General features: G+C 38.2%; 3 protein-coding genes, 1 long non-coding RNA gene and 1 other non-coding gene across 7 annotated transcripts in view; 3 read left to right on the top strand and 2 right to left on the bottom strand.

Moving 5' to 3' along the window:
• LOC131988163 (dual specificity protein phosphatase 23-like) lies at positions 1 to 12,279 on the top strand. Of its 3 annotated transcripts, XR_009395857.1 has the most exons (4): positions 1 to 136; positions 3,991 to 4,270; positions 4,548 to 5,037; positions 11,655 to 12,279. XR_009395857.1 is itself a non-coding variant. In XM_059353215.1 (3 exons), exons 1-3 carry the CDS (start codon positions 27 to 29, stop codon positions 4,731 to 4,733), a joined length of 576 nt encoding a protein of 191 aa, XP_059209198.1. In that variant the 5' UTR covers positions 1 to 26; the 3' UTR covers positions 4,734 to 6,099. The 3 variants fall into 3 exon arrangements, 2 of the variants coding, with proteins under 2 accessions (XP_059209198.1, XP_059209199.1); XM_059353215.1 differs by lacking the exon at positions 11,655 to 12,279 and having other exon boundaries at positions 4,548 to 6,099; XM_059353216.1 differs by lacking the exons at positions 1 to 136; positions 11,655 to 12,279 and adding an exon at positions 2,746 to 2,838 and having other exon boundaries at positions 4,548 to 6,092.
• Positions 2,425 to 2,507, bottom strand: trnal-cag (transfer RNA leucine (anticodon CAG)). The gene has a single exon. It is a non-coding gene; the product is annotated as a tRNA-Leu (tRNA).
• Positions 8,820 to 13,242, top strand: LOC131988164 (dual specificity protein phosphatase 23-like). The gene is made up of 4 exons (XM_059353217.1): positions 8,820 to 8,990; positions 9,938 to 10,217; positions 11,143 to 11,336; positions 12,927 to 13,242. Exons 2-3 carry the CDS (start codon positions 9,948 to 9,950, stop codon positions 11,329 to 11,331), a joined length of 459 nt encoding a protein of 152 aa, XP_059209200.1. The 5' UTR covers positions 8,820 to 8,990; positions 9,938 to 9,947; the 3' UTR covers positions 11,332 to 11,336; positions 12,927 to 13,242.
• Positions 11,893 to 26,390, bottom strand: LOC131988166 (afadin). Its single transcript, XM_059353218.1, is given in 23 exon segments — positions 11,893 to 11,948; positions 12,065 to 12,158; positions 12,909 to 13,793; positions 14,663 to 14,803; positions 14,930 to 15,021; positions 15,109 to 15,218; positions 15,325 to 15,471; positions 16,113 to 16,186; positions 16,301 to 16,366; positions 16,459 to 16,545; positions 16,777 to 16,868; positions 16,964 to 17,162; positions 19,674 to 19,817; positions 20,300 to 20,571; positions 20,704 to 20,798; positions 21,372 to 21,546; positions 22,172 to 22,381; positions 22,496 to 22,576; positions 22,726 to 22,829; positions 22,928 to 23,055; positions 23,150 to 23,256; positions 23,934 to 24,126; positions 26,295 to 26,390. Coding segments are annotated over 23 exon segments (3,648 nt in total).
• The window catches only part of LOC131988167 (uncharacterized), a 48,826-nt gene continuing 40,070 nt past the window's right edge, over positions 17,909 to 26,664 (top strand). The window contains exon 1 of the long non-coding RNA XR_009395858.1: positions 17,909 to 18,096. This is a non-coding gene — a long non-coding RNA (uncharacterized LOC131988167). The remainder of the gene's footprint in view (positions 18,097 to 26,664) is intronic.

Consider the following 26,664-nt stretch of genomic DNA (forward strand, 5'->3'; position numbering starts at 1 on the left):
CTTATGTATCCCTTCGAAAGAAGAACATGAGCAGAAAAGCTTCAAGTAAAAGAACTCGGACCAGACAAGCCAGAAGTGAATATAACCCAACAAGCAAGAGAAAAGGAGAAAACCTACAAGAGATGTTTTTCCAAAGGTTGGTTCAATCGAAAGGCTTGGCTAGCTAGCTAGCTAGCTAGCTAGGAAAGCAAAAAAATTGCATTGGCATACCCGCGAATGCAATTTTTTGCTTTCGTTGTTTACTTTTTAAAACAAGTGCTTGTGATAGTTTATGGACAAAGACAGGGGTGACAGACTTGAAACATGTCAGAACGGATCGACGGACACGAGCGAGCAAGAGTGCATATGGACAAGTGTGTGAAGCTAGCCATGCTAGGCCGAATTAGCATAGCAACGCAACTAGTTGAGGGACAACCACCTCTGCAAACCTATGGTGGCATCATTCCTTCAGTGTATATATTGTATATAATCCTCTGCAAACCTATGGTGGCACCATGCCTTAAGTGTACACAATTGTATATAGTCCTCTGCAAACCTATGGCTTGGTACTTAAAAGTTAGTTTCCCGGCCCCATTTGTCTTTGTAAGTAAATGTTCTATTTTGCCTTTATTGTTTTGTCAGGATGATTCGTTTGTATGTGAAAATCACAAACATTTCTTCTGGGGGAGGATGCCCCCAGACCCCCCTAAAAGGGTTTGGATTACAATCGTTCAGCCCCACCTAAAATAAATTCCACCAACCGCCACTGGATTACAACATACAATACAATCATTGATGTACTGTACTGCCCTACAAAGCCTAATTGCAGTAACTACATTGGGGGCGAAATTGAGTTATAAACAAAAATGAAGGAGTTGATGTCTGTTTTATCTTGTGACAAAGTTTTAGATTTCAATTATGCTTTATTTTAGAGAAAGAATCATATAAAAATGAAGTAACTACAAAATCCAACTCAAAACCAAAGCAGACTGCAGTAAGTTCACTTACCATGGGCTGATTTGACTTTGATACAGTGTAGCCTTGTATTCTTCATTGTGTTGAATAGTGAAGATAAGCTTAATAGAAATTATAAGTTTGTTTTATCGGGACATTATTATCTACATAGTGATGAAGTAAAAAAGTGAAAAAATATATTAAAACTAAAATACACCAATACTTTATAATATTAAGTATAAAATACACAAATCTTTGAAAAGAGTTGTTAAACACTTTTAAATAAAGGTATAACAAAATCAATTTGAAAATGTTTCTTCACTGAAAACAAAATATAAAATCTGAAAGAAGAAGACAACATTGCTGTTACTGCACTCTGTTTCTGCATTACTATTAGAACATTTTACAGCAATGCAAAACCAGAGTGCAGTAACTACATATTTGGGGTCAAAGGTCAAATAAATCATCATGATTTTTGAGCATAAAAATTACATCGACAATTTATATAGAAATAAGATCCATATCACTTACCTATCTATAACACATTTGGCAGGCCAAGTAAACATCTTTAAAAAAAAAAACTTTATAGCAGATTTTCTCAGTTTTACCTTTTTGTGTAGTTACTGCAGGCTTTGTAGGACAGTATAGGGCAGTGGTTCTCAACCAGGTTTTTTTTAGGGAGATTCAGGGGGTCGGCGGAAAAATGAGCAGTACTTTATTCTCACTATTAAGTTCACTTTAGAAGTGAGCCTAATGTGAGTAAGAGTCATAAGAGTGATTTTTTTAACGTTAGACGACTGATGAATATAGTGTACTCCAGATTCTGACATCTCCATCCTTAGTATATAACTGTGATATTACACCAGATCCTTGCACTGCCATTTTAGGCATCATTTGACTAACATCTATTAGCTTTACCCCACTTACAACGAAAGACATTACAATATAGCATGGTTTTTGCAAAAAGGAATATTTTACCCTTTGGAAAAATGAAGATGTGCCTTCTTTCAAAACCTGGCTAGCAGAAATAACTAACTTATTACATATGGAAAGGGTTCAATATAATGTTTCTCTCAGCCCGCAACCTTTGAAAAAAAATGTGGCAACCATTTCTGTCCTATCTATCCAGAATGGCCTAAAGTGCTAGTGTTTATGTATGTAAGTTTGTACATATAGATGTGTATATAGGATGCCACATATGTGTACAGATTCCAATTATGTGGCTGGTGCCGATTGTGCAGTATTATTGCTTTGAATCCTATAAGAGTATGTTTTTCTTCTGTTCACTAGCCTCATTTTGTTTTTGTTTTATTTGTTTTTCCATTTCTTTATCCCAGAGGGTGGGGGCGGGTGGCTGGTGTTTACCCCTGTAGTTGTGATGTTTGTTTATAAAACTGAAAACTTACAAAAAAAATATGTGAAAGTGTCATAACTATATTTTGTGATTTTAGCAGTGTACAGTAAACCGATTGAAATATGAGAAAAGGTTATTGTCAGAAGTGGGATTCGAACCCACGCCTCCAGAGGAGACTGCGACCTGAACGCAGCGCCTTAGACCGCTCGGCCATCCTGACATATACATACATGCTCAACCGCTTGATTTTATAACCGTTATAACATATACAGTATAATTTGTAGTTTGATAAGAGTATATCATAAATGTCTGCTATCAGAATAGTTAGAGATTCGCTAAAACAACGACCGCATGTTACGCTGCCCCATCTCCCATTGCAGCAGCTACCATCGTTTATATAACCTATTTTTACTGTAACAAACAACTCAACCAACTCCGTCAGATGTGAACGTCTTACGTACTTACTACGTATTACGTACTTAGTACGTAAGCTAGTTTAGATAGCATCGGCTTGACAAGTAGCGGAACAATATTCCTCTCAAAGGCAAAGTGTAAGTAACTTTGTGGGTTTATGTCTTTGTGTAATAATAGACGGAAAATCACTTGAGCTAATCGCTAACGCTAGGTTAGCTCACATTCGTTAGCAAAGTTTAAAAAAGCTAGCAGCTATGAATGACAGCTTCTGTTAGTTAGCTTAGCATCTAAGTTTATTGATACATTAGCTAATTAGGAGCTTTTATCTTATTTTCTAATCGTTCTGTAAAACTAGGTGGAGTCTGATGAGGCCTACAGTGTATTTCCACATCAGGCCTGTGTCTCATTATGTTAAAATATGTACTGTTGGCAAACTAATCCCCCTGTCAGACACCGAACTGTCTTGTCTGTCCACCCTGCTATGTATATATATATATATATACATATATCTCACACACACACACACACACACACACACACACACACACACAGTACCCTGCAAAAGTCTAAGGCAGGTGTGAAATAATGGCTAGAAGAATTGATTCTGGTTTAAAGGCAAAGGGTGGTCACACCAAATATTGATTTGCTTTACATTTTTTTTCTGTTGTCAAACTAATACCTCCTACCTACCTCCTACCTACACTGAACTGTACTTTTCTGCACTTTCTCATGGTCTCCTAAACGTATTTGCCTCAATTATCCAACTTGCAATAATATTTAAAACAAATGTTACTCAAACTGTTGGGCAGATGTTTAGTATATATTATGCTATACTACGCTAAACTGTAGTGCACACACTGTGCAGCACTACTATATAAATGCACAGGATTAATTACTTCACTGTCACTTTGCCTTGGATTTTTGTACTTTAGGTGCTCATATATAGATTCTATTTTCTATTTTCAAAAATCTAATTCCCTCTCTGGGATTAATAAAGGCTTATTTTATCTTACAAAAAGCCAAAGTCTGGGTAAATTATTAGTAGCCTTGCCTGGCTACAGCTGTATTACCTTCATTGTGCTTCTTCTGATTCTTTGGGGGGTTTCTTAAGCCCTTAACCCTTATTTTTTATATCCATGTGTGTGTTTTAGCCAGAGAGGGAACACCCAAGTACAAATTTTCATGGAAGGGTGTCACTGTTTTCTAAAGTGTAAAGTATATCAACTAATAAAGTGCTTCATTAAATAATACAGCTTATTTTGACTTGTGTTTTGCTCTCCTCCCCTCAGTTTCACTAGCATGTCCTCCCTTGCTCCACATAATTTCTCCTGGGTCGAGCCGAACAAACTGGCTGGACTGGCGCTGCCCAGGATGACAGCTGAGTACCAGTACATGCTGGACAATGGTATCAAACACCTGGTTTGCCTGTGTGAGAGAAAGCCACCCAACCATGACACGTGCCCAGAGTTACAGCTGCACCACATCAAGATAACAGACTTTACTCCTCCTTCGCCGAGTCAGATTGATAAATTCCTCTCTATCGTTGAGGAGGCCAACTCCAAGGGGGAGGTAAGAGCTGAGATACTTGACCATATTGTAAGTCTTTGTTCAGGAACCTAGAACGACTAAAAGTATGTGCTTCTAATGGGGATCCTTAAATAAATAAACAAGAAAAAGAAAAGCAGCAAATCTTCACAATTGAAAAGCTGGACTTGTTGATAAACAGACCAACTGCATTGGCTCTATTTGCAAAAAAAAGAAGCAGATTCCTGTTTTATATGAATAACTAATGTGTGTTTGCAGTGTCACAGATGACTGAACAAAGTATTGTATTGTTCATCTTTAGGGTGTGGCAGTTCACTGCATGCATGGTCACGGAAGAACAGGGACCATGCTGGCCTGCTACCTGGTGAAGACCAGGAAGTTATCGGGGATCGACGCCATCAACGAGATCCGCAGGCTGCGAAGTGGTTCTATTGAAACTCACGAACAGGAGAAAGCTGTGGTGCAGTTTTATCAGCGGACAAAGTAGTTTGACAACAGTTAAGTAGCAACGGTTTTTACAGTTTATAAGCTGAAAATAATTGGGAGAAGTGCCTTGATTATATTGCTAAATTACTTTATTATATATGAATGCGAAAATACAAGAATTAATGTTTAATCTGGATAATTTAAAAGGCTGAATGTCCTGGGGAAAAATACAGGACATTACACTGTTTGCTCCTGGGACATTTATCTAAGACATACATTTCTACAGTAAATACATCTTGGCACTGTCTTTACATAGTACTGTATACTGTCATTTAGCTTAGCACATGATTACCTCCACCTATGAGGTTTCTGTTTATAAGGCTTTAACCTTCATTTATGCACTGGACTCCAGAGAAAAGAGACGCTGACGCTCTTTGAATGTGAGCTTTTCAGGAGCCGACTCCCTCCTGATTTTCTCCTCCTGGTTTCTGTGATTAAACATGATATTTGCAGAAATACTTGAACTGTATTAATGTGCTCATGGGGACACAAACGAAAGCTGGTTTCAAAATATGGCTTGTATTTTACTCAGGGATCTCTTTCAAACACTTAAATAACTCCATTGTTGTAATGTCTTACTCGTTTAAATGAAGAAGCTTGTTGTGAAAACACATGTAACAACTGTACATGATGATAATGTCATAAGGGGTAGACATTCTGCAATATAACTGCTTGTTAGAAATTATTGAATTTCAATGTTTTACAGCCAAATAGTTTAAATTCAATGTTTTGATGCCATGTTGTTAAAGTCTTGATTCAGTCCGCTCCATTTTTGATCTGCCAAAAACATGAAAGTGTTGCAATGTGCAATAAAATAAGATGTCTGATCCGCACAGACTCTTTAAAGTGAATGAAACTGACAAAAAATGATTACCTTTATTGACTATAATAGAGAAGAATTACCTGTCTTTGCCTTGTCCCCCTTCTGGGAGAGATGAGTTCCTGCAAGCTTTTATGAGCTTTTCTCTTTCTGTTCAGTGTTTCCAGCAGAACTCTTGTTATTAATACTAGTGCAGTGCCTGTAGGAAGTATGTATTTGTACATTACATGCCACACTACAACGTCTGCAACTCCATAAAACACTTACTTAAGGTAAGGTACATAAGGTACGCACACCATCCAGCACATACACATTGAACATTGATATTTGCTGGAAAATATTCGAATATTATTGGAAAATGTAACCTTAAAACTCTGAAAGATAGGTAGGCTAAATAGACTTACAGATGAGATGAATCAGGCGTGGAAATCCAGAGAGAATTGTGTTATTGACCAGGTGTAGGACTATCACACAATGGGGCGGAGCTCCCATAAAAGGCGTCCAATCAGAAACAGTGCAATGCTGCAACACGCCTTATGTAAAAAATGATATTTTGATAAATGAATTCAAAAATCTTCAAAATTGAGGATGCACACCTTCGTGCCATCCACAAGCCACATAGAAAATCTTAGGTCAGTCTAACGGTCATATATGTGTATATTATTGTGCCTTTCAAATGGTAGCTTTTTTTCCCCTCAAATTTCTCAATAGTTAACACAGGAGTATTCCATTGATGATAAAATTATTATTTTAATAATTTAACATCACATTTTTTATGCACTTATGTAGCATATTACATATTAAATATTGTCATGCAATGTAAAACTGGATTTATGTAATTCATATTTACTGATAAATTATTATAATATAGAATAGTTATTTAGGGCTGTAGTGGTAAAATAAAATTAAAAATCCAGGAGAGGAGAATAATATTCTGAGAAAAGATTAGAGGTGCATATTTAAGAGAAGATAAATAATACTATTAATAAGATAATTGAATATTTTAAATAAGTTAATAAAAAGATAAATAAAACATTTCAATAAAAGATAAGTAAGATTTTCCTCAGACATTAAAGTCACACATCTATGAAAATCTTGACCTTGGATTTGTTTTTGTTTTTTTGGCCAAGGATTTGAAGCTTTGCCTTAGTTTCCACAGTCCTCTGATTGAATCATTCCTTGTCAGCCACACAACAGTCACAGCCCATTCTCACAATAAGGCACTCCATTTAAATGGGATTTCCTGCTCACTGATCCCTGCTAAACCAACGCTGTTATGTTCACACCATTTGATAGTGCTGCTATTTGAAAATACTTGCCTCCACCAACCCAACCTCCCCCCAAAGTTTTTTTCTCTTAAATTTGTAACTTTAATCTCAGAAAAATTCACACTTTCCACAATTTTTGTTACCTTACTTAAGGAATAAAATATGTTTTGAGTTATTCCAATTATTTAAGTTACCATTATATACAATAATTATTTAATTAGTATTTATGGCACTTTCACTTTGGTTTATGTATTCATTTTTATGTGTTGATATTACTTGTCCCCTTGCCCAAAGCTAATTAGTTCCTACCTGCCCTTGTTTTGGGGGACAATTGTATGTGAGGGGTAGTCAAGTAGTCTTGGATTCTCTTGTGCTGAGACCTTATTTATATAAGTCTATGGCTGAGACCCGTTAAGTGGAATGTTGTATGCTGTCGTGCCGATGTTGGTTATTAAAGAAGATTAAGGGAATAAGTTCAGTTATCTTGTGACCCGCTCATTATCCATCAGCCCGAAAGACTGAAGAACGCTACCCCGACAAGAAATAAGGGTGACATTTTGATCATTTTAGTTAATTTCAACACAAACAATCTTTTTCGAAACATATTTATGATGACAGCTGGTTCTACCCAGATGAAAGGCTCCCTTAGGTTAATTAAGATTAACACCCTCCTATTGATTTTTACTGTTGCTTTGCAGTTATCCAGTTATAGTCAGATTAAGGCAATAATTCGCGTTTTTCAAGTGTCATGTAAACGTCCTGACTGTTTGTAATATGGTGTAGTATTTAGCACTGTTGCCTAGCAGCAGGGTCGCCGGTTCGACTCCAGCCTGCGGCCCTTCTGTGTGTAGTTTGCATGTTCTCCCCGTGTCGGCCTGGGTTCTCACCGGGTACTCCGGCTTCCTCCCACAGTCCAAAAACATGCACTTAAGGTTAATTGGTGACTCTAAATTGCCCGTAGGAGTGAATGAGAGCGTGCTTGTCTGTCTCTATATGTCAGCCCTGCGATAGCCTGGAGACCTGTCCAGGGTGGACCCGCCTCTCACCCAGTATCAGCTGGGACGGCTCCAGACCCCCGCGACCCGAGTGCGGATAAGCGATTAAGGATAAATTAATAAATTAATGAATGTTCGTAATATGGTGTAGTGCTTAGCACTCTTACCTCACAGCAGGGTCGCCGGTTCGACTCCAGCCTGCGGCCCTTCTGTGACCCTTCAGTTGCATGTTCTCCCCATGTCGGCCTGGGTTCTCCGGGTAATCCGGCTTCCTCCCACAGTCCAAAAACATAGTCCACGCTCTAAATTGCCTTTAGGAGAGAGTGCATGTGTCAACCCTGCGATAGTCTGGAGACCTGGCCAGGGTGTACTCCACCTCTCGCCCAATGTCAGCTGGGATCGGTTCGAGACCCCCGCGACCCGAGTGTGGATAGGCGGTTAAGGAGAATGAATGAGTGAATGAGTGAATGTTTGTAATATCCTGGGATTGCTAACATTACCGTAGAGCAGGGATGGGCAACTTAAATGCTGGAGGGGGCCACAATTTTTCATCGACACTACCACAGGGCCACATATAGGACAGGCTGACACATGCACGCTCTCATGAAGAGCATGGACTATGTTTTTGGACTGTGGGAGGAAGCCGGATTACCCGGAGAACCCAGGCCGACACGGGGAGAACATGGTTACAGAAGGGCCGCAGGCTGGAGTCGAACCGGCGACCCTGCTGTGAGGCAAGAGTGCTAACCACTACACCATATTACAAACATTCATTAAACTGCAATTTTAAATATGTTTACAGTGCAGCATCGTAACATATTTCATGCTCAAATGCATATAGTTGTACTGAGGGCCACTTCAAGTGAGCGTGTGGGCCGTATGCGGCCCTCGGGCCTCCAGTTGCCCATCCCTGCCCTAGAGAGAGCTCTTGGCAATCAAAGTGTGTGTTACCTGCCAGGACAGGTATATGTAGGTGCCCCCTGGTGGCATATTTTGTTATGTCTTTGCTGCCTTTAGTGTTTGACTAAAGCCACAAGATACTACTCTCGAAGACATGTGTCCTTTGACAAATGCTGATCCACAATGTTTTACTGTCGTTGATGAAGCTAACTGTTTGACTCAATCATCTCCGTTACTAAATAGCTTAACGGCAATATCCCTTTCAAAGGAAAACTGTAAGTAACTCTATAGGTTTATTTGTAAACCAGAAGGAGAGTGTATGTGTTTGTGTTTAATAATAGACGGAAATCACCTGAGCTCATCGCTAACGCTAGTAGCTCACATTCGTTAGCAACGTTTAAAAAGGCTGCTAGCTGCTATGAATGACAGCTTCTGCTAGTTAGCTTAGCATCTAAGTTTATTGATACATTAGCTAATTAGGAGCTTTTATCTTATTTTCTAATCGTTCTGTAAAACTAGGTGGAGTCTGGTGAGGCCTACAGTGTATTTCCACATCAGGCCTGTTTCTTATTATGTTAAAATATGTACTGTTGTCAAACTAATCCCTCTGCCAGACACTAAACTATTTTGTCTGTCCACCCTGCTGATGTTGGCTAGAGGCAAACAGCTTCACTGCTGTAGTCAGTGTTTACTTTTCTGCACTTTCTCACGGTCTCCTAAACTTATTGGAACAGTAATTTTTACAAAAAGTTCAGGACTGATTTATATGTATACTATATACTACTCTATGCACTATACACTTTTCTTAAGTCTACATATATTTAGTTATTTTCTAATACACACACACACACACACACACACACACACACACACACACACACACACAGAGTACCCTGCAAGTGTGAAATAATGGCTAGAAGAATTGATCCTGGGTGGTCACACCAAATATTGATTTGCTTTAGATTTTTCTTATGTTCACCCACTTTGCATTTTGTTTATTGATCAAATTAAACTATAAACATTTCTATTTTTGAAAGCACTCTTATTTTACAGCATTTTTTCACACCTGCCTAAAACTTTTGTACAGTAATGTATATATGAACGTTTTATTACAAATTTTAATCGGAGGTTTTCCCAGTTTTATAAAGTATATCAAGTTGTAAAGTGCTGTCTGTGAATAAACCGGCTTCATTTGACTTGTGTTTTCCTCTCCTCCTCTCAGTTTTTAGAGCATGGCCTCCACTGCTCCACGTAATTTCTCCTGGGTCGAGCCAAACAAACTGGCTGGACTGGGGCAACCCAGGATGACAGCTGAGTACCAGTACCTGCTGGACAATGGTATCAAACACCTGGTTTGCCTGTGTGAGAGAAAACCACCTTACCATGACTCGTGCCCAGAGTTACAGCTGCACCACATCAAGATAGAGGTCTACACGTCTCCTTCGCTGAGTCAAATTGATAGATTCCTCTCTATTGTTGAAGAGGCCAACTCCAAGGGGGAGGTAAGAGCTCAGAAACTTGACAGACTGTGCTTGATTGATTGTTTGCTTATGAAGGACTTTCAGGACTCTCCAGGGTTCAATCGAGTCTGGTACACAGACTCACAAGCCACACACACTGAAACCTAAAACATTTGGCATCAAGTGTACGTGACTTTGATGAAACTCCTGGAATAGTGGAAAGGAAAAACTTTCATAACCTTGCAGCTCCTTCATAGTGCATCAATCAAACAGCAAATGAGCCTTTGTCAGTGTATTGGATTGTATGCTATGCAGTCAGTTCCTTACAAAGATTATCAGCAGAGGCATCAGCACTGTTTACACAGAGAATTCAACTAATGATAATAACTGATGAAGACTTGTCGTAATTTCCAAAAATCTATGATGATCTCTTCAAATTGCTTGATTTTTCTGATTAAAGTTAATATTTTACGTTAAGTCTAATGTTTAGTTTAATGCTTTCAAATGGATTTATCTGTTTAGTCTTTAGATTGCTATCTCTGTTTTTGTTTACTTGTACTATAACCCCTAATTCTAGAAAAGTGTGATTATTTCCTCATCCTTTGTGACATATATTCAATTGAAAACGGTACAAAGACATATTTTTTGTTCAAACTTTCAAAACATTGTGGGTTTTTTTTGATGGGTTCAGTTTTTTATTTTTGATAGTGTCCCCACTTTTTTGGAGTCAGGGTTGTGATCACATCTTTGATGATGTATTTGATGACTTTCTCAGTTATTGTTATATCTTAAGCTGCCTGTCTGACCCCAGGAAAACTATTAGTCCTTAAAATAAACAATACTCAAGATAAAAAAGGCAGTAAATCTTCACAAATGAGAATATCGAAAAACTGAATGTATAGCATGGGCTCATTGATAAACAGGCCGACTGCATCAGCAAAATAAACCTAGTGTTGTTTCTCTCCAGGGTGTGGGAGTTCACTGCATGCTCGGTCAAAGCAGAACAGGGACCATACTGGCCTGCTACCTGGTGAAGACCAGGAAGTTATCAGCGATTGACGCCATCAACGAGATCCGCAGGCTGCGAAAAGGCTCGATCGAAACTGACGAACAGGAGAAAACTGTGGTGCAGTTTTATCAGCACAACAAAGTTTAATAACAGTTAAGTAGCAATGCTTCTTACAGTTTATAGGCAGAATATAAATGGAAAAAGTGCCTCGATTATATTTCTAAATGAACACTTTATTATCTATGAATGCAAAAATACAACAATTAATGTTTAAGCAGGATACATCAAAAAGCTGAATGTTCTGGGAAACAATACAAGACATTACACAGTTTGCTCCTGGGACATTTATCTAAGACATACACTTCTACAGTAAATACATCCTCACACTGTCTTTTTACATGGTACTGTATACTGTCATTTAGCTTGGTACATGATTACTTTTGTTTATATAGTCATGCTCCTCCTCTGAGGTTTCTGTTTACAAGGCTTTAACCTTCATTTATGCACTGGACGCCAGAGAAAAGAGACGCTGACGCTCTTTGAATGTGAGCTTTTCAGGAGCCGACGCCCTCCTGTTTTTCTCCTCCTGGTTTCTGCGATTAAACAATGATATTAGCAGAAACTGTATTAATGTGGAATCACTTATGGGGACACAAACATTAGCCTTTGCCAATGTCTCACTAGATTAAATTAAGAAAAAGTTTAAACTCACTGTTTTGATGCCACGTTCTTAAAGTCTTGATTCAGTCCGCTCCGTCTCTGATCTGACAAAAACATGGCAATGTTGCAATGTGAAATAAAATAAGATGTCAGATGAGGACACACATTTGAATAAATTGAACTGACTAAACTTTTTTTTACTGTATTAGAAAACAATTACCCGTCTTTGCCTTGTCCTCCTTCTGGGAGAAATGAGTTCCTGCCTGCTTTTCTGACTCTTTCAATTCATTGTTTCCAGCAGAACTCCTCTTGTTCTAAATATGGACAAAAAAATTAAGATTTATTCTATTAGTGCCATTGTGGGTAAAAGAAAATAATAAACATCCTGGAAAAAACTCAGACTCTCCAAGATTAAAGGTGTAAATTTAGTAGAAAGAAAAGATGGGCATAGAAATGGGCATACTTTCAGATTATAAAATCATAAATTTGCAAGGAGAAAAACAAGAAATTCTCAGAGAATGAAGTCTCAAATTATTTTTTTGGGTCAAGGAACCATATTACTTAAATCAAGTATGTCTTAATTGCTGACGAGGTTGAACTTTAAAAACATAACAAAACACATTTTCCAAGTTTTTTTAGTGTATATTTTGTGAATTTAATTTCAGGTAATTTCATTTTTTTCTCATCAATTTATGATTTTATAATCTCAGCGAATACAGTAAATATCCAGTATTTTTCACATATATTTATGACAATATTTTTTTTATTATCCCCCGACACCAGCTCCGTAATTAGTTCTTTGTTTGTGAACCATATCCAGTCCAAATACATAAACATGTTTAATTCTGTGCTGTAGGTGGTATCATATTGTCCCATAATCATATAATTAATCTAATAGAAAGTATAATAGTGGGCTTTTGTACTCACTTTCCTTCAGCCCACTTAATCTACTTTATATAGTGATTTCCTACATTTCCTAGAATGCCCTTTGGTAACATGAAAAGTTCTTTCGGTTCTTTTTTAGGGCAGATCTTCCCTTTAACTGACACTGTGTCTGGCTTCACCTGTGTTCTTTTCTCCAGCTGCTGTATGGTCACCATCATGTCCAGATCTTCGTCTTCCTCCTCCTCATCCTCTCCTCTCTGCTGAACCTCCTGCAGCCTCTTCTGAAACTGCCACTCCAGGCTGAGCCTTCGCAGCCGGTCGCTCTCCTCCGCCGTGTGCCTCGCTTTGCCCTGGAGCTCCTGCACCTCCTGCTCCAGGAGCTCCACCACATGGAGCCTCTGCTGCTTCTCCAGCTTCTCCTGCGCCTCCCTCCTCCACGGGTCAGACAGCTCCTGAGGGTCTTTCGGCTTTGGCAGACACGAGCTCTGCTTCTGCTGAGTGGGAGGTTCTTGGAAGGAGACGTGTTTTGTCGGAGGGATGCTTACTTGAGGTTTTGCAGCTTGATCCCTGTGTGTGGTGGATCTGTGCTGCACGGAGAGAAGTGAGGGCTGAGGTAGCTTCTTGGTTGCAGGAACGGGACATGCATAAATATGATCGGCTCTGTTTTTATCTCCATTTACTTTAAGAGTTTGGCTCATCCTCAACGCCAGCAAAGAGGAGCTCTGGAAGGTGGAGAGAGGAGGGTTTGTGTGTGCGTTCACTGCTCTGGTTACAGGGATGTCTATGCGTATGGGCTGGTTGGAAGGCGTCGGTGTTGGGTGTTGTGAGAAAGGAGTTCTCCAGACACCGGCGCCACTTGTGCGGTTGCCCTGCTGTTGCTTTGTAGGAGAACAGTTATCTGAGAGGATGTCATGAGTAGAAACACTTGAGCGAATGGGGAAAGATGAATAGTGGCTCATGGTTTGCTTTGCACGCTGCTCCTTCTGCTCCCACAAATTCTGCCTTTTGTCCAGCAGGGGGCCTCCATCGTCCACACACAGGTTCTCCTGTGACAGAGCCTGGCGCTAGAGGGAAGGATATAGAGAGCATTAACCTTCTTGTATTCATCATTTTATAAGCAATCAGTGGTGGAAGAAGTGTTATTACTTAGTCAGTGAAAACAACAAGACAAAAATGTCATTAAGACTTTCTTAAGAGATTAAGAAAGACCAGTGGTGGAATGTAACTTAATACATTTACTCAAGTACTGGACTCCTTTTACAGTCACGGAAAAAATTATTAGACCAGCCTTGTTTTCTTCAATTTATTGTTCTGGTACAACTAAAGTTACATTTGTTTGGACAAATATAATGATAGCTAGATTGCTTGACAATGATTTTGGTGATTATCAAGAAAACCATGGAAAATGGCTAAATATCGCCTCTTAAATTAACCAGGCATAAAAATGAACAAGAAATTGAAGAAAAAGGGTGGTCTAATCATTTTTTCCATGACTGTATGTCGCTTTTTACTTCTTCTTCTCCACTGCATTTTAGAGGCAAATATTGTACTTTTTACTCGACTACATTTAACTGCCAGCTTTAGTTACTAGTTACTTCTTGGGTCAAGATTCAACATGAAAATGTGATATATATATATATATATATATATATAAATTAAATCACATAACAGTATCTTAAGTAGTTAGAATTTACAAAAACAGTAAAATGCTGCTTACATAAATGCATGAAAAAATAACAATCCAAAAAGATATTTTGAATATATACAATCTGAGTGTGTCCATTCTGCATGACAACTATTTTCACTTTCGATACTTTACGTACATTTTAATGCTGATACTTTTGTACTTTCACCTAAGGAAGGTTGCAGGACTTTTACTTGTTGTGGAATAATTTCAGTGTAGTTTGTTATTTTACTCAAGTAAGGGAATTACCATGAAGGTCCTCTTACTGGAGCTCTGTCCATCTAAAGGCCTCCAAGATACTTTGAATGTTTGCTGCGGTCGACTGGCTTCGGATAAGTTCTTTTCCTGGGATTTAGGGGTCGGAAGTGTCAAGTATTCCCTGTGAAAAGTCTGAATACAAACAAAAACATTCAGTGAAAAACAATGCACTCTTGTTTGGGCATTAAGCTGACTCTGTTCTTTAGAGTGACTGAATGTAGTACACATTTTACAAGGAATTAAATGAAGAAATCTCACATCAGCACTAAGGTTGACACTGGAGACAGCAGCCATGTTGTTCCCTCTCACTGCAGGGGCAACAGGTTCATCTCCATCCTCAGGGAAGAAATCTGCTGAAATAAGAAGGAAATAAAAAGACTTGGTATTAACTGTATGAGCCCAGCAGTGATAGGTAATTAAAATTTAAGTGCACCCACTGGTCATGTTGGGGTTGGAGCGATAAAGTTGTCTGTTCCTCTGCATCATCTGCTCTTTCTTCCTCCTGCTGCCTCCGTGGATCGGCTCTGACGGACCAGGATCCACAACACTGTACAGCATGATCGATTCACCACCCGGCTTAGCATGGCTTTTATCGCCTTATGAAGCAAGAAAAGGTCGTTATTAAGTCACAGGGAGCAGAAAGACATAAATACCTGAACAAGGGGTTTATTGTGTGTTCACCTGTAGTCCTCTCTGGGGCCGGTTCACTCAGCAGAGCTCCCAGGCCGTGGTAGCTCGCTCCAAACTTTGCAGCCTGTAAGGTCACCACGGGGCCGGTTTGCATCATGATAGCTGCTGCCCTAAATCAATATGGGAGTTATATACATTATACACATCATTACATACATTATTTCAAACTGTACAGCCTTTGTTACATACTTTTTATAGACCTAACCTAAACCTGAGAGTAAAACACATAACTTTTCAATGTTGAGTGAGATTTTAAAAATAAAGATTACTCTATCTTTCTGGTAATTTTGTCTCTTTTGTAGTCATTTTGGTATGTCTGTAGTTGTTTTGTGTCTCTTTGTGGTCTGTTTGAGTCTCTTTGTAGTCAGTTTATGTGTCTTTCTGGTCAATTTATGTCTCTTGGTAGTGAGTTTGTGTCTCTGTGGTCATGTTTTGTCTTTTTGTTGTCATTGTGTGTATCTTTGTAGTCTTTGTGTCAATTTTGAGTCTCTTTATAGCTGTTTGGTGTGTATAGTTGTCTCTATTTGTAGTCATTTTGTGTCTCTTTGTGGTCAGTTTGCGTCTTTTTGTAGACTTTTTGTATGCCTATTTTTGTCACAGATTTTCATGGCAAACCTACACATAGTCATTAAGATATTTCAGTCTGGACCAAAGAGGTGCAACGACTAACCGACAGACCGACCATGTGATTGTCATGAAAGCACAGAAACTTTTTTCCAGAAAGTTGTATAACACATTGTTACGTCGCTACCTTTCTTGGCTGAGGCCGACCAGACTTTGACCATCAACACTCAGCAGCTGATCGCCAGCTGTTAACCTGCCGTTCTGCACAAAGTAGAGATGTTGTCTGTTAGTTCAGTCTGTCTTGTTTAATTTAACAAAATAGATTCTGTACATTGTGCATCTAAAATAACCTGAATCAAAGATGTGTTCCCTCACCATTTCAGCCGGTCCTCCCCGGACAATAGACTTGATATAAATCCCAAGGCTTTCTCGTCCTGCTCCCTGTGGCAAAACAAGAGGGAGGACACTTAGATATAAGCAGATAGTTTTGGTCTTTGAATAGTTCATTTTTTTGGCAGAATTGAGGCAGTTACCTTGGCAGCCACAATGCTGACCCCCATCCCACTGTTCAGAGGTTTGTTCAGTGTGATTGTCACAATCTCTGGCTCTCTGTGTGCTGCCTAGTTAAAATAAAAAATAATGACAATTATAATTATAACAACATGACTGCTGCCAAGCTTTATTTTTTTTTTTTTTTTTTACATATTTACTGCTTTTTAATAAATAAAAAAAAGTTAAATATAAAATAAAACAATGTATTATTAAAAAAATAAATAAGAGACAACTATTAATTTTATTTTATATTGAAACAAAATTATATTTCAACACATCAATTTGTGGGTTTTGCTTACCAAATGTGTGGTCTCTGCAGATGGAGATGGTTCACTGAAGTACACGGTCCAGTCACCTTTGGAGTTTGGCTGGGATGATAAAGAACAGAGACCTGGAAGAGAAAACCTATTTTAGGTTTGTTTATCTTAAATACAATACATTCCTGGTATTCTGCAGTACTTTCACATTTTTACAACTATGACAAACCTTTCCTGCAAATTGGCTCCAAAAATTCCCTGAACCCTGGAGGGATCCCTCTCACAGAGTCACAGGAGTATCCTCCCTCCGGCAGCAGGAAGGGCAGGTGGAGGTCGAGGCTCTCCTGCAGCTGGATGTCCCGTCCTTCGCTCCGAATCAGGTTATCTGCTGAAGCCTCAGCAGCCGTCACTACAGCATCGATCAAATCCTGCAGCGAGGATGACAAGTGGATCAGACAACGGAAATATTTCAGGAAAAGGTCATTCTGGTGTATAGATTGGCATTTGTCACTCTGTGACAAGGCTTCAGGGAGGAGACATCCAATCTGCCTGCTGTGACCTGAACAAAGTAGGCCCATTAAAGACCTTCCTGCAGGTGACCCTGACTGCTGACCTCCCTGGAGAGGTGGAAAAGTACAACTGTACAGTACAGCTGCAGTGGTAGTAGAAAACTGTTGTAACAGTCTCAAAGTCTTGTAATAAAAGTAAGCAAGGACTTATCCTCATGGAGTGTTCTACTACTTACTTTGGGGAACTTTTACAGACAGACAGACAGATAGATAGATAGATAGATAGATAGATAGATAGAAATTAGACATACACAAATAAATCCAAAGGAAACACAAATAAAATAAAATAAAATAAAGCTCTTTTTAAAACCAGATTTAACAGTAAAAGACAAAAATAAATATATAAATATTTAGGTTGACAATGCCCGCTACTCTTTTCGTTAGCCGTTGGTTAGCTAACGACGCCAAGTGCCGCTGTTACGGATTAACAAGTGACCGTGTTATCTGGTGACTTTGTTGCCATAGTGATGACAGCTGTTGGAAACAGCGTTTGCCCCTTTACGTTTGAAAGGCCTGAATAGAATAATACAATTAATAATAATAAAATTAAATGTTTTTTAGCTGCCCTCTTTGTTTGGTAGAGACAAAGAGGGCAGCTAAAAAACATTTTCCTGTTTTCAACAGTTGTTGTAACTACGACAACCACAGACGTATTCGGCTGAAAATCACAAATTAAACTGGGTCACTGTATAATCCATAACACCGCAAATGCTGTTACTTCAATGTAGCAGTCTGTAGTTTGTAGCCCTGATGTCGACAATCTGTGACCGCGGCTGTTGCTTCAGTAAGCTAAGTATGTGCAGCGAACATTTTTTTAATGTGTATTAATGTTTTTGGATATGTTCAGTTTGGTCATTTTTATGTATCCATGTTATTTACTTATCTATCTTTAACAAGAACTAGCTAATGTTAGCATTTAAGCAAGCCACACATTGTAGCTAGCATCCATGTGCAGTGTTACTTTAGATTAATTAGTAACGTATACAACTGTATTATACAGTACATAATTAATCTAAATCGAATTGGATTACTTCAAAATTAAACATAAAAATATTGCATATTATAGTTTAATACATTATAATGATATGATATATTATAGTACAAAATGGAGAGAGACAGGAAAAAATGAATTACACAAATATTCTTTTTCTAACGTTATTTAAGCATCTTAAAACACTTTCAATGTAAATAACAGTTATTTTGCATGTATGTTAAGCATTTACAGTGAAATCAAATTATTCTTACAAATACGGTAATGGCACAAATAACAGGTGTACTGTGTGTATCTTTTGTTGCTAACATGTACTAGTTTTTCTAATCTGATTCTGTAATCCCAATTAACATGTAAAATGTAATAAACCAAACCATTTCTGATTGTCTGAAAGTCTCACAGAAATTCTCATTACAAAAAAAGCTATTAGCCATATCCTCAGAGACTCTTTCAACAAGCTGTTAACTGCAAATAGTTTTCATTTTTGATTGCATTCATTATATTTTTTTCTTCTAATTGTACTGTACTGTTAGCACTGTATTTCATTACCCAACTAAAGATGGGAGTTGGAAATGAATTACCATTACCTATTTCCTTGCTTCTTTTGTATGACTCAAGAAAAATACAAATTCATGTGAATATAATAACAATAAATATAGGTAATATAAGAGACACTTATGTACATGAGAGGAACTATCTGTGGCTAATTTGGCATGTGCACAATGGTGCTTTCATGCTGTTGGTATTCAGTGGTGCAATATAATGTCTGAGTATGAATGTTATGAGCTTAATTGGATCTGTGGATAAAGTGTTTTGGGTATGCAGGCAATATTGCTTTCAATACAGCGTACCAATTTTTGCCTGAATTGGGTTTGTGGCATATTTCCTACTAGATTGTTGCAGTTATTTTGGATGATAAACTCAGGGCTCTACTAGAGGGCAGTATGAGACTGTTTTCTTGCCCACAGCCCATTCACAAAATGATTTCTCTGTAATATTGCATATTGAAACTCAACATGGCTTTTTTCACACGGAATAGAGAGTCACACACCTCATATTCAGCGAAGTATTAGAGAAATATTTCACTCAAAAGCAATGGGTGAATGTGACAACTCGCTTTACTATTCTTCATTTATTATTCATTATCATATTCATCATTGTTAATTATTCATATTATTAAATCTATACTGCTGAGCATCTCTTGTGTAGTTGAAGCTGCTGCTGCTGCTGTATTGAAAAGTAGCACTTTAAATTCGACAGGCTTTATCAGAAACCTCTTGCAAGGATTTGTCCCAAAAAGCAGCATCACAGTTGTAGTTTCAAACAGGGGAAACAGCAGAGACATGAGGGGAGTGGAAGAACAGAAGAGAAGTACTCACAGGGGGGATGTGAGGCTCATTGGTTGCATAGAGGTAGCCGGATAGCAACGTCTGCAGCTGCACTGAGTTCAATTTGAAACAGGTATTCTGGATGGCCTTCACGTCTTGCATTGAGTACTTGTTCATGGTCAGGAGCATGGTTGCCTAGAAACAGCCAGGCAATGCTATTTTAACAGCTTGTACCAACTGAAATATGTGCTCTGACACATAGATTACAGCTGAGATAAAATCTGCAAAGCATGAACAGAAATGTATTATCTTACAAAGAGACTGATTTGATTCAGTTGTTGATTTTATTGAAACTTCTAGCATATTGGTGGTAAAAGACATTGGTTCCATACAGTGGCAAGAAAGTATCGGAACCCTTTGAAATAATCTAGTTTTCTGCATTCGCTTGTCATAAAATGTTATCTGATCTGCACCTAAGTTCCAAGAACATACAAACACAATGTGCTTAACCTAATACCACACAAACAAATACAATATTTCATGTTTTTGCATGCATTTGCATGTTATTTTAAAGGGTTCAGTGGCTCTTGCCACTGTATTTCATAAAACCCCAGTCTTTGCTTTATTTATTTTTTTTACCAATAATTATTAGACATGTAGTGCAGGGAGGGGCCCACCTGGATGATGTGTCCGAGGTGGCAGTCAGCAGCCAGCTCCAGGCCCTGCCTCTCCGCCCAGCCTTCGATGGCCGTTAGCCGCTGGCGGAGAGCAGCCCCCCAGTAGTGCGAGCGCAGGCCTGGAGTGTTGGCCTCTGGGCTCATGAGCTGGTTGAAGAGCCAGGCGCTGATGAAATGGAAGAGCTGGGAGAAAAGCTGGATGGTGAGGGCAGGGTTGACCCGACAGCGGCGTAAAAGAGACATGGTGTTCATCATTGTGTTCAGCACCATCTCTGCAGAAGGCGAGACAAAAGTTTACAGTATTTGAACAAAGAGAACACATCACAGCTCTTCCAAGAGCTGCAAATTATGTGGTTCACTGAGTGAGATAATTATATATGTAGTATTTATGAATAAACACTTACCTATACCAGCTGGCAGTGCACCATGTTGCTCAGGATCAATCAAAAAAGTTGGCAAGTGCTTTCTTAACTCATTCTGTAGGCACTGTAGCAGGAAACTTAAGGGAATAAAACACACATCAAAGCAAAAATTTTACACTGTGCATTATGTTTAACATGCATCAGCACTAGTCTCTTCTAGCAGGATGCATTTAGCCAAGGATCCTTTTAAATATCTCTTTAAAATGTGATTTTTATACAGGAAGTTCTTTTTTTCTGTTGCATATCGTCCACTATGTTCACGACTACTAATGTATCTAAAATAAGTAAATTATCACCCAATTACATGAACATATTGGCTGATTATTCACTTATTGCTGATTTATCAGATTGGTGATTATTTTATTGTTTGTGGACCATGTGTACAGGCAAAGTTGGAAGAAAAGGTGCATGTTGAAGCAACAGTGCTGACTTCCTTGTGTGTCTTGGGTTGGGATTTGAGAGTTCAGAGTTGCTGTTTTTGCAGTGGGAGAAAACATATTTTTAAAGTGGTTTGTTTTGGTGACTGTAGACTCGTAGTGTCTCTAAGAGAGCAAAGGCTGGCAGGTAGATAGCTGGGTGAGCAGGGTCAAAGTGACTCAGTTTGGATTCAGAATCTCTGTATCTCTACGGTCACGTACTGCTGTCTGTACCTGTAAGCTTTGTGCACCAGGTGGGACAGATCCAGCTGACTTTGCCGTGTGAGCGGGCCGAGGTGTTTGTCATGCTTGAGGAAGTTCAGGAGCTCAGAGGAGTTGGCCATCCAGAAGGCGAGAGCGCCGGCGATGGCCTGCTGCCTCTGCAAGGCAAATATAGCAACATGTTAAACTCACAGAGCACCTGGTTGATGTGTAGCTGTTAGCAGCCTAGGGCTGGGCGATATATATCGATATAAAAGATATATCGATATATTTTTAAATGTGATATGGAAATATCGTGTATATAGATATAGTTCAAATTTTCTTTCTTTCTTTATATATAAATGCTTCCCTTACTAGGGTTTGTCATATTGAGTTCTTTTGTAATGTTCGTTATTCTTTTCTCATGTAAATATATTTATTTCGGAAAAAGATTGGCCTATTTTATTTCATAGGCTATTTTTATTAGATTATTTTGTTTTTATTTAAATGTGCACTTTATGGAGCTTTGATTTGAAAAAAAAAAGTATTCCTGTTATATAGTATTTATGTTCACTTAAATAAAAGGTTTCAATAAAACTACTTGTGACATGTTATATTTGGCTTTGACTTTGACTGAACATTTGCTCTCATTTTGCGATAAAAATATCAGGATATATATTGATATATATTTAGCCTAAATATATTGGGATATGACTTTTGGTCCATATCGCCCAGCCCTATAGCAGCCCATTCATGTCGGCATGATTTTTGCTTGTTAATTAAATCTTTAATTTGATATGTTGCAAGGAACAAAAGCAAGAGTTTTCATGCACTTGCCTGGATGACCTTCCCTGTAATGACCACCATATTGTTTGCCATGGCAGTTACACTTTGTGTCTTCCCTGTGGGTGCAGAGCCTCGTCTGTAATGGCGTTGCAGAGCAAAGCGTCCCGCAGCATAGAGAATGTACGCAGGTGAGAGCTTGAAATGAACTGTGGAGCTGTTGGTGTAATTTATGACTGCAGACAGGAAGGCTTCCTCAGCTGAAATGTAAAAGACACCAGCAGGGGGCAGGAGGACATTATGAGCTGTGAGCCTTCAACTGACAAATATCAAAATAACTGTGTGGAAGAAAACCTTTTTTGTTTCATACTTACAGTTATCGCAGAATTTAATTCCAATTGGTAATCCAGGGTTATCTACAAAGTCTGGATAAAGAATCTCTGTGTGTTTTCCTCCTGTATTTAAGTAAAAAGAAGTCATATTATATAGTCCTTATTGATTGGACCTAAAAAAAAAAATGCTTGTACTGAATGATGTAGAGGTCTTATTTCTACACTGTTGATTGTGGTTTCCATTTTTTTTCTACAATTTGCAGATTACTTACCCAGGGCAGCTTGTCTCTGCTGCTTCTTGTTTTCTGTGCAGCTCTTTTTTGTCTCATGGTCAGACACACAAATGCTGTTGTTGTTCAGTAGCTTTTCAGTTGACCTGGATATTTGTTTAAAAGGGTAGATGTTATTCTGTCTGTTAGGCAGGCCCAGAGCCAGCAGTCTGGAAAATATAAAAAAAACAGTGAAACATTTTACCCATTTTCATCCTCACAAGCCTTGTCAGTCGCTTTAGTCTTGTTCTTCTCTTTCTTCTTCTCTTTTCGTGACAGTGTCCTCTTGAAGCTTTGGATCACGCCTCCTTTTTCCTTCTCATGACAGTTTTCCTTTATTGTTCAACACACATAAAAAGGAACATAGATGTGAGATTACGTGAGGAGAGAGTGAAACCGCAGACTGAATTAATGGTTTGAGTGTTACCTTCAAACTCTCCTCGTCTTTCTTGAGCACAAAACGTCCTTCTCTGTTGTCCGTGTTCCAGTTTAATTGTACGACCAAAGGATGCTCTTCCAGATTCAGCTTACGTTCTTATTCCACATAATAAGCAGAAAAAATGGTCAGGGCATTAAATTCACTGAGCTATCACCACACAAAATTATATATATATATAAATAAAGATATAATATCTTCATATTTTAGAGGCTGAAACCAGCACAATTCTGGTTGAAAAAAAAAAGATTATCAAAATTGTTGCTGATTAATTTTCTGTTCTGTTAATAGATTATTGTTTTAGCTCAGAATTCAGAATACAAAAATGTAGAGCCTGACTGATACGGGATTTTTGAGACCGATGCAGATTTTACAGGTAAAAATATAACCGATTTGGATGATATAGTCAGTTTTTGAGCACTGTTATGACTTTGCACAGGTTTTCAAATGGCTTCTCTTCCAAATTAAAAAAATCCCAAATACTATTTAAAAATATTACACACTACACATATAACATTGTCAACCAATTTTAGAAATAAAAAAGCTGGATATCAGTGCTGTATGTTCAGTTTCAGTCAATTGCTGACCATTTAAATACATAAAAATAAAATAACACAATTTCTAAATCATCCCATGTATGATTTTCTGCATCATTTGTTCAAAGAAAAAAAGTTTTTTAATTGGTGCATGTCAGACATATATGATAGGGCAATGTTAGCCAGGCTCTACAATGTGTGTCCTTGTCAACAATATACAGTATGACTTAATTGATTACCTTTATTGGTGTGGATTTCATACAAGGAATAACTAGTGGTCAGCATTTTCATATCCGGCCTGAACTTCTCTGAAAGAGTTTCGATAACCTCACGAGTTGAAGAGTTGCTGCATACACGGAGGCACTTTGTGGCAACATTTCCTCCAACATGATCCTCAAAGTAGAAGCGCATCACACCATGAAACTCCAAGTTCTGCCACAAAACAGAATAGTTCATACATTTTAAATTGTGAGACCGGTGTTTTCTGTTTCTGTTACGGTTTTCTACCTATCATATACACTCACCGGCCACTTTGTTAGCTAGCAAGTTGTACCTTATAAAGTGGCGGTTTGAACATGTGCATTCAGAGATGGTCTTCTGCATAGCTTAGTTGTAAACGAGTGGTTATTTGAGTTACTGTTGCCCTTCTATCATCTCCAACCAGTCTGGTCATTCACCTCAGACCTCTATTTTCTCTTTTTCAGACCATTCTCTGTAAACCCTAGATATGGTTGCGTGTAAAATTCACAGTAGATTAGCAGTTTCTGAAATACTCCGACCGCCCCGTCTGACACCAACAACCGTGCCACGTTCAAAGTCACTGAAATCACCTTTCCTCCTCATTCTGATACTCTGTTTGAACATCAGCAGCTCGTCTACACCATGTCTACATGCCTGAACGCATTGAGTTGCTGCCATGTGATTGGCTGATTAGATATTTGCTTCTAGATATTATAGTCTTTGAGAATGTAAAAAAAAAAATCTTCCCTGAGGAATTTCCTAAAAGACCTTCCCACTGTGTGACAGACTCATAAATAATAGCAGCAAAAGTTTTTATAATCAGTTAAGCATTGCATTATTTTGCCCTCTCAGAATCCATTTCACCTTGTTGTAATAAACCAAACAATCAACCAATTATTGAGCTTTGAATCTGAACTTAAAAATAGGAATGCAGCCATGCATCTATAAGCCAATTTGTTGTTTCCTCTATCAAAGAGGTCATGTTTTCAGCTCGGTTTGTCTGTGAGCAGGATTGCAGAAAAATTACTGGCTCTGTTTTCATGAAACTTGGAGCAAAAGTGTAGCATGGGCCAAGAAAGAGCGGATCCTGATCACAGGCCGGATACAATTATTTTTCACCTTTGTTAACATTGACAGATAGGTAATTAGTGCTAAAATTCATGCAGTGTCTGAATAATTGGAAAAATTACATTTTGACTAGAAAAACTCACATGAACAAGGTCAGAATGTACCATTGTGAGATACTGCATGACTTGGCAGAGGCCTGCTTCTAGTTGAAATATAAAATATCGTCACACTGTTAAAGTCATTGTTTGTCAAAATTGTTTGTTTTTTTGCCTAAATCATCTCCTCATGACGCCGGCCACTTATGGTAAAATCGCCTACATCCTCAGTTGATCAGATCATGTGTTTAAGATAATGGCCTATGTCAAGTGTGTGACTTAAGCGGATTTATTATGCCTAAGTCAAAATAAAATGTGAATTAGGCAATTTTTTGAACATGCCTTTGTGACTTAAGCAAGATATGGTAACACTTTATTTTGAAGGTGTCTACATAAGAGTGACATAAGCATGTCATAAACATGACATGGGATGTGTCATGAACATTAATGACACTTTGAAGTAACATTAATGCTCATGATACTTGTCATGTCATGTTTCTGACAGGCTTGTGTGACTCTTATGTAGACACCGTCAAAATAAAGTGTTACCATATCTTGCTTAAGTCACAAATGTTCAAATGAATGGCATGTTCAAAAAATTGCCTAAGTCATTTATTTCTCTTAAGTTACATCATTTACACAACGTGTGATTACTATGCCAATAGCCATCCTTTGTTACATCCTTTTTGAGTGAAATTAACAATAAATATCATATGTTACTCTTTTGGTGAAGTTTTTTGTGTTTCTTGCAAAACTTGAAAAAATGAGTTAGGCGATTATTTTAACAGGGTGACGATGTACGATTTAAGATAAGAGGTAAACAAATAAACTCTACTAAAAGCAGCTTCTAATAACCTTAAAACTACTGCACACTAAAGTACAGTACATGAACACAGTAGTTTAATGCACTTGAATTAATGTATATGTTATAAATACAACCTTGATTCAATAGAAGTTGGGACAATGTTTAAAATATAAATAAAACCAAGTTAATCAACTTCACAATTAAATATATTTACAAAAAAAAGTTTATCAGTTTGAACACAAGGCACAAATTATCACATTCTGTTTTCTTACATTTTAGACAATGTTCCAACTAAATCTAAGAAACTGGCATTGACAGTTGTTCAGAGAATTAAAGATAAGAGAGAATTTTAATGGTGTTTGAACCCTGTCTGATGTCTGCAGGCGACTCACCTCATCAGGTTGACTTATTTCAAACAAGTCCAGTCTGTTGTTGTTCCACTGTCTGATGACTTTGGCTAATTTCTCTCGTTCTTCCTCCTCTGGCATTTTTCACCGATTAACCTCAAAGTTTCTATCTGACTGGTTGTTGTAGAGTTTCTCCAGGAAAAGACAGAGAGGAATATCCTGTGACAGTCAAGTGTTTATCTGTCCTGGGTATTGTATCTATTAGGACCCCACCCCTTTGTCAATCCATTAGTCATAAACTCATTGTACTGTGTGGTGAGTTCTTAAGCATAATTGCCTACTTCATTCCCACATCCACATCCCTTCTCCAAGCCCCTACACCCCTCTGCCCTCATTTAACGGGTCAGTGGATCTT

The sequence above is a fragment of the Centropristis striata genome, chromosome 16, assembly GCF_030273125.1.
Source record: "Centropristis striata isolate RG_2023a ecotype Rhode Island chromosome 16, C.striata_1.0, whole genome shotgun sequence".
Lineage (NCBI taxonomy): Eukaryota > Metazoa > Chordata > Actinopteri > Perciformes > Serranidae > Centropristis > Centropristis striata.

Coding starts and splice junctions, on each gene's coding strand:
- LOC131988164 (XM_059353217.1), top strand. CDS start 9,948: ATGGCCTCCACTGCTCCACGTAATTTCTCCTGGGTCGAGCCAAACAAA. Junction 10,218..11,142: donor AGGCCAACTCCAAGGGGGAG/GTAAGAGCTCAG, acceptor GTTTCTCTCCAG/GGTGTGGGAGTTCACTGCAT.
- LOC131988163 (XM_059353215.1), top strand. CDS start 27: ATGAGCAGAAAAGCTTCAAGTAAAAGAACTCGGACCAGACAAGCCAGA. Junction 137..3,990: donor CAAGAGATGTTTTTCCAAAG/GTTGGTTCAATC, acceptor TCCTCCCCTCAG/TTTCACTAGCATGTCCTCCC. Junction 4,271..4,547: donor AGGCCAACTCCAAGGGGGAG/GTAAGAGCTGAG, acceptor GTTCATCTTTAG/GGTGTGGCAGTTCACTGCAT.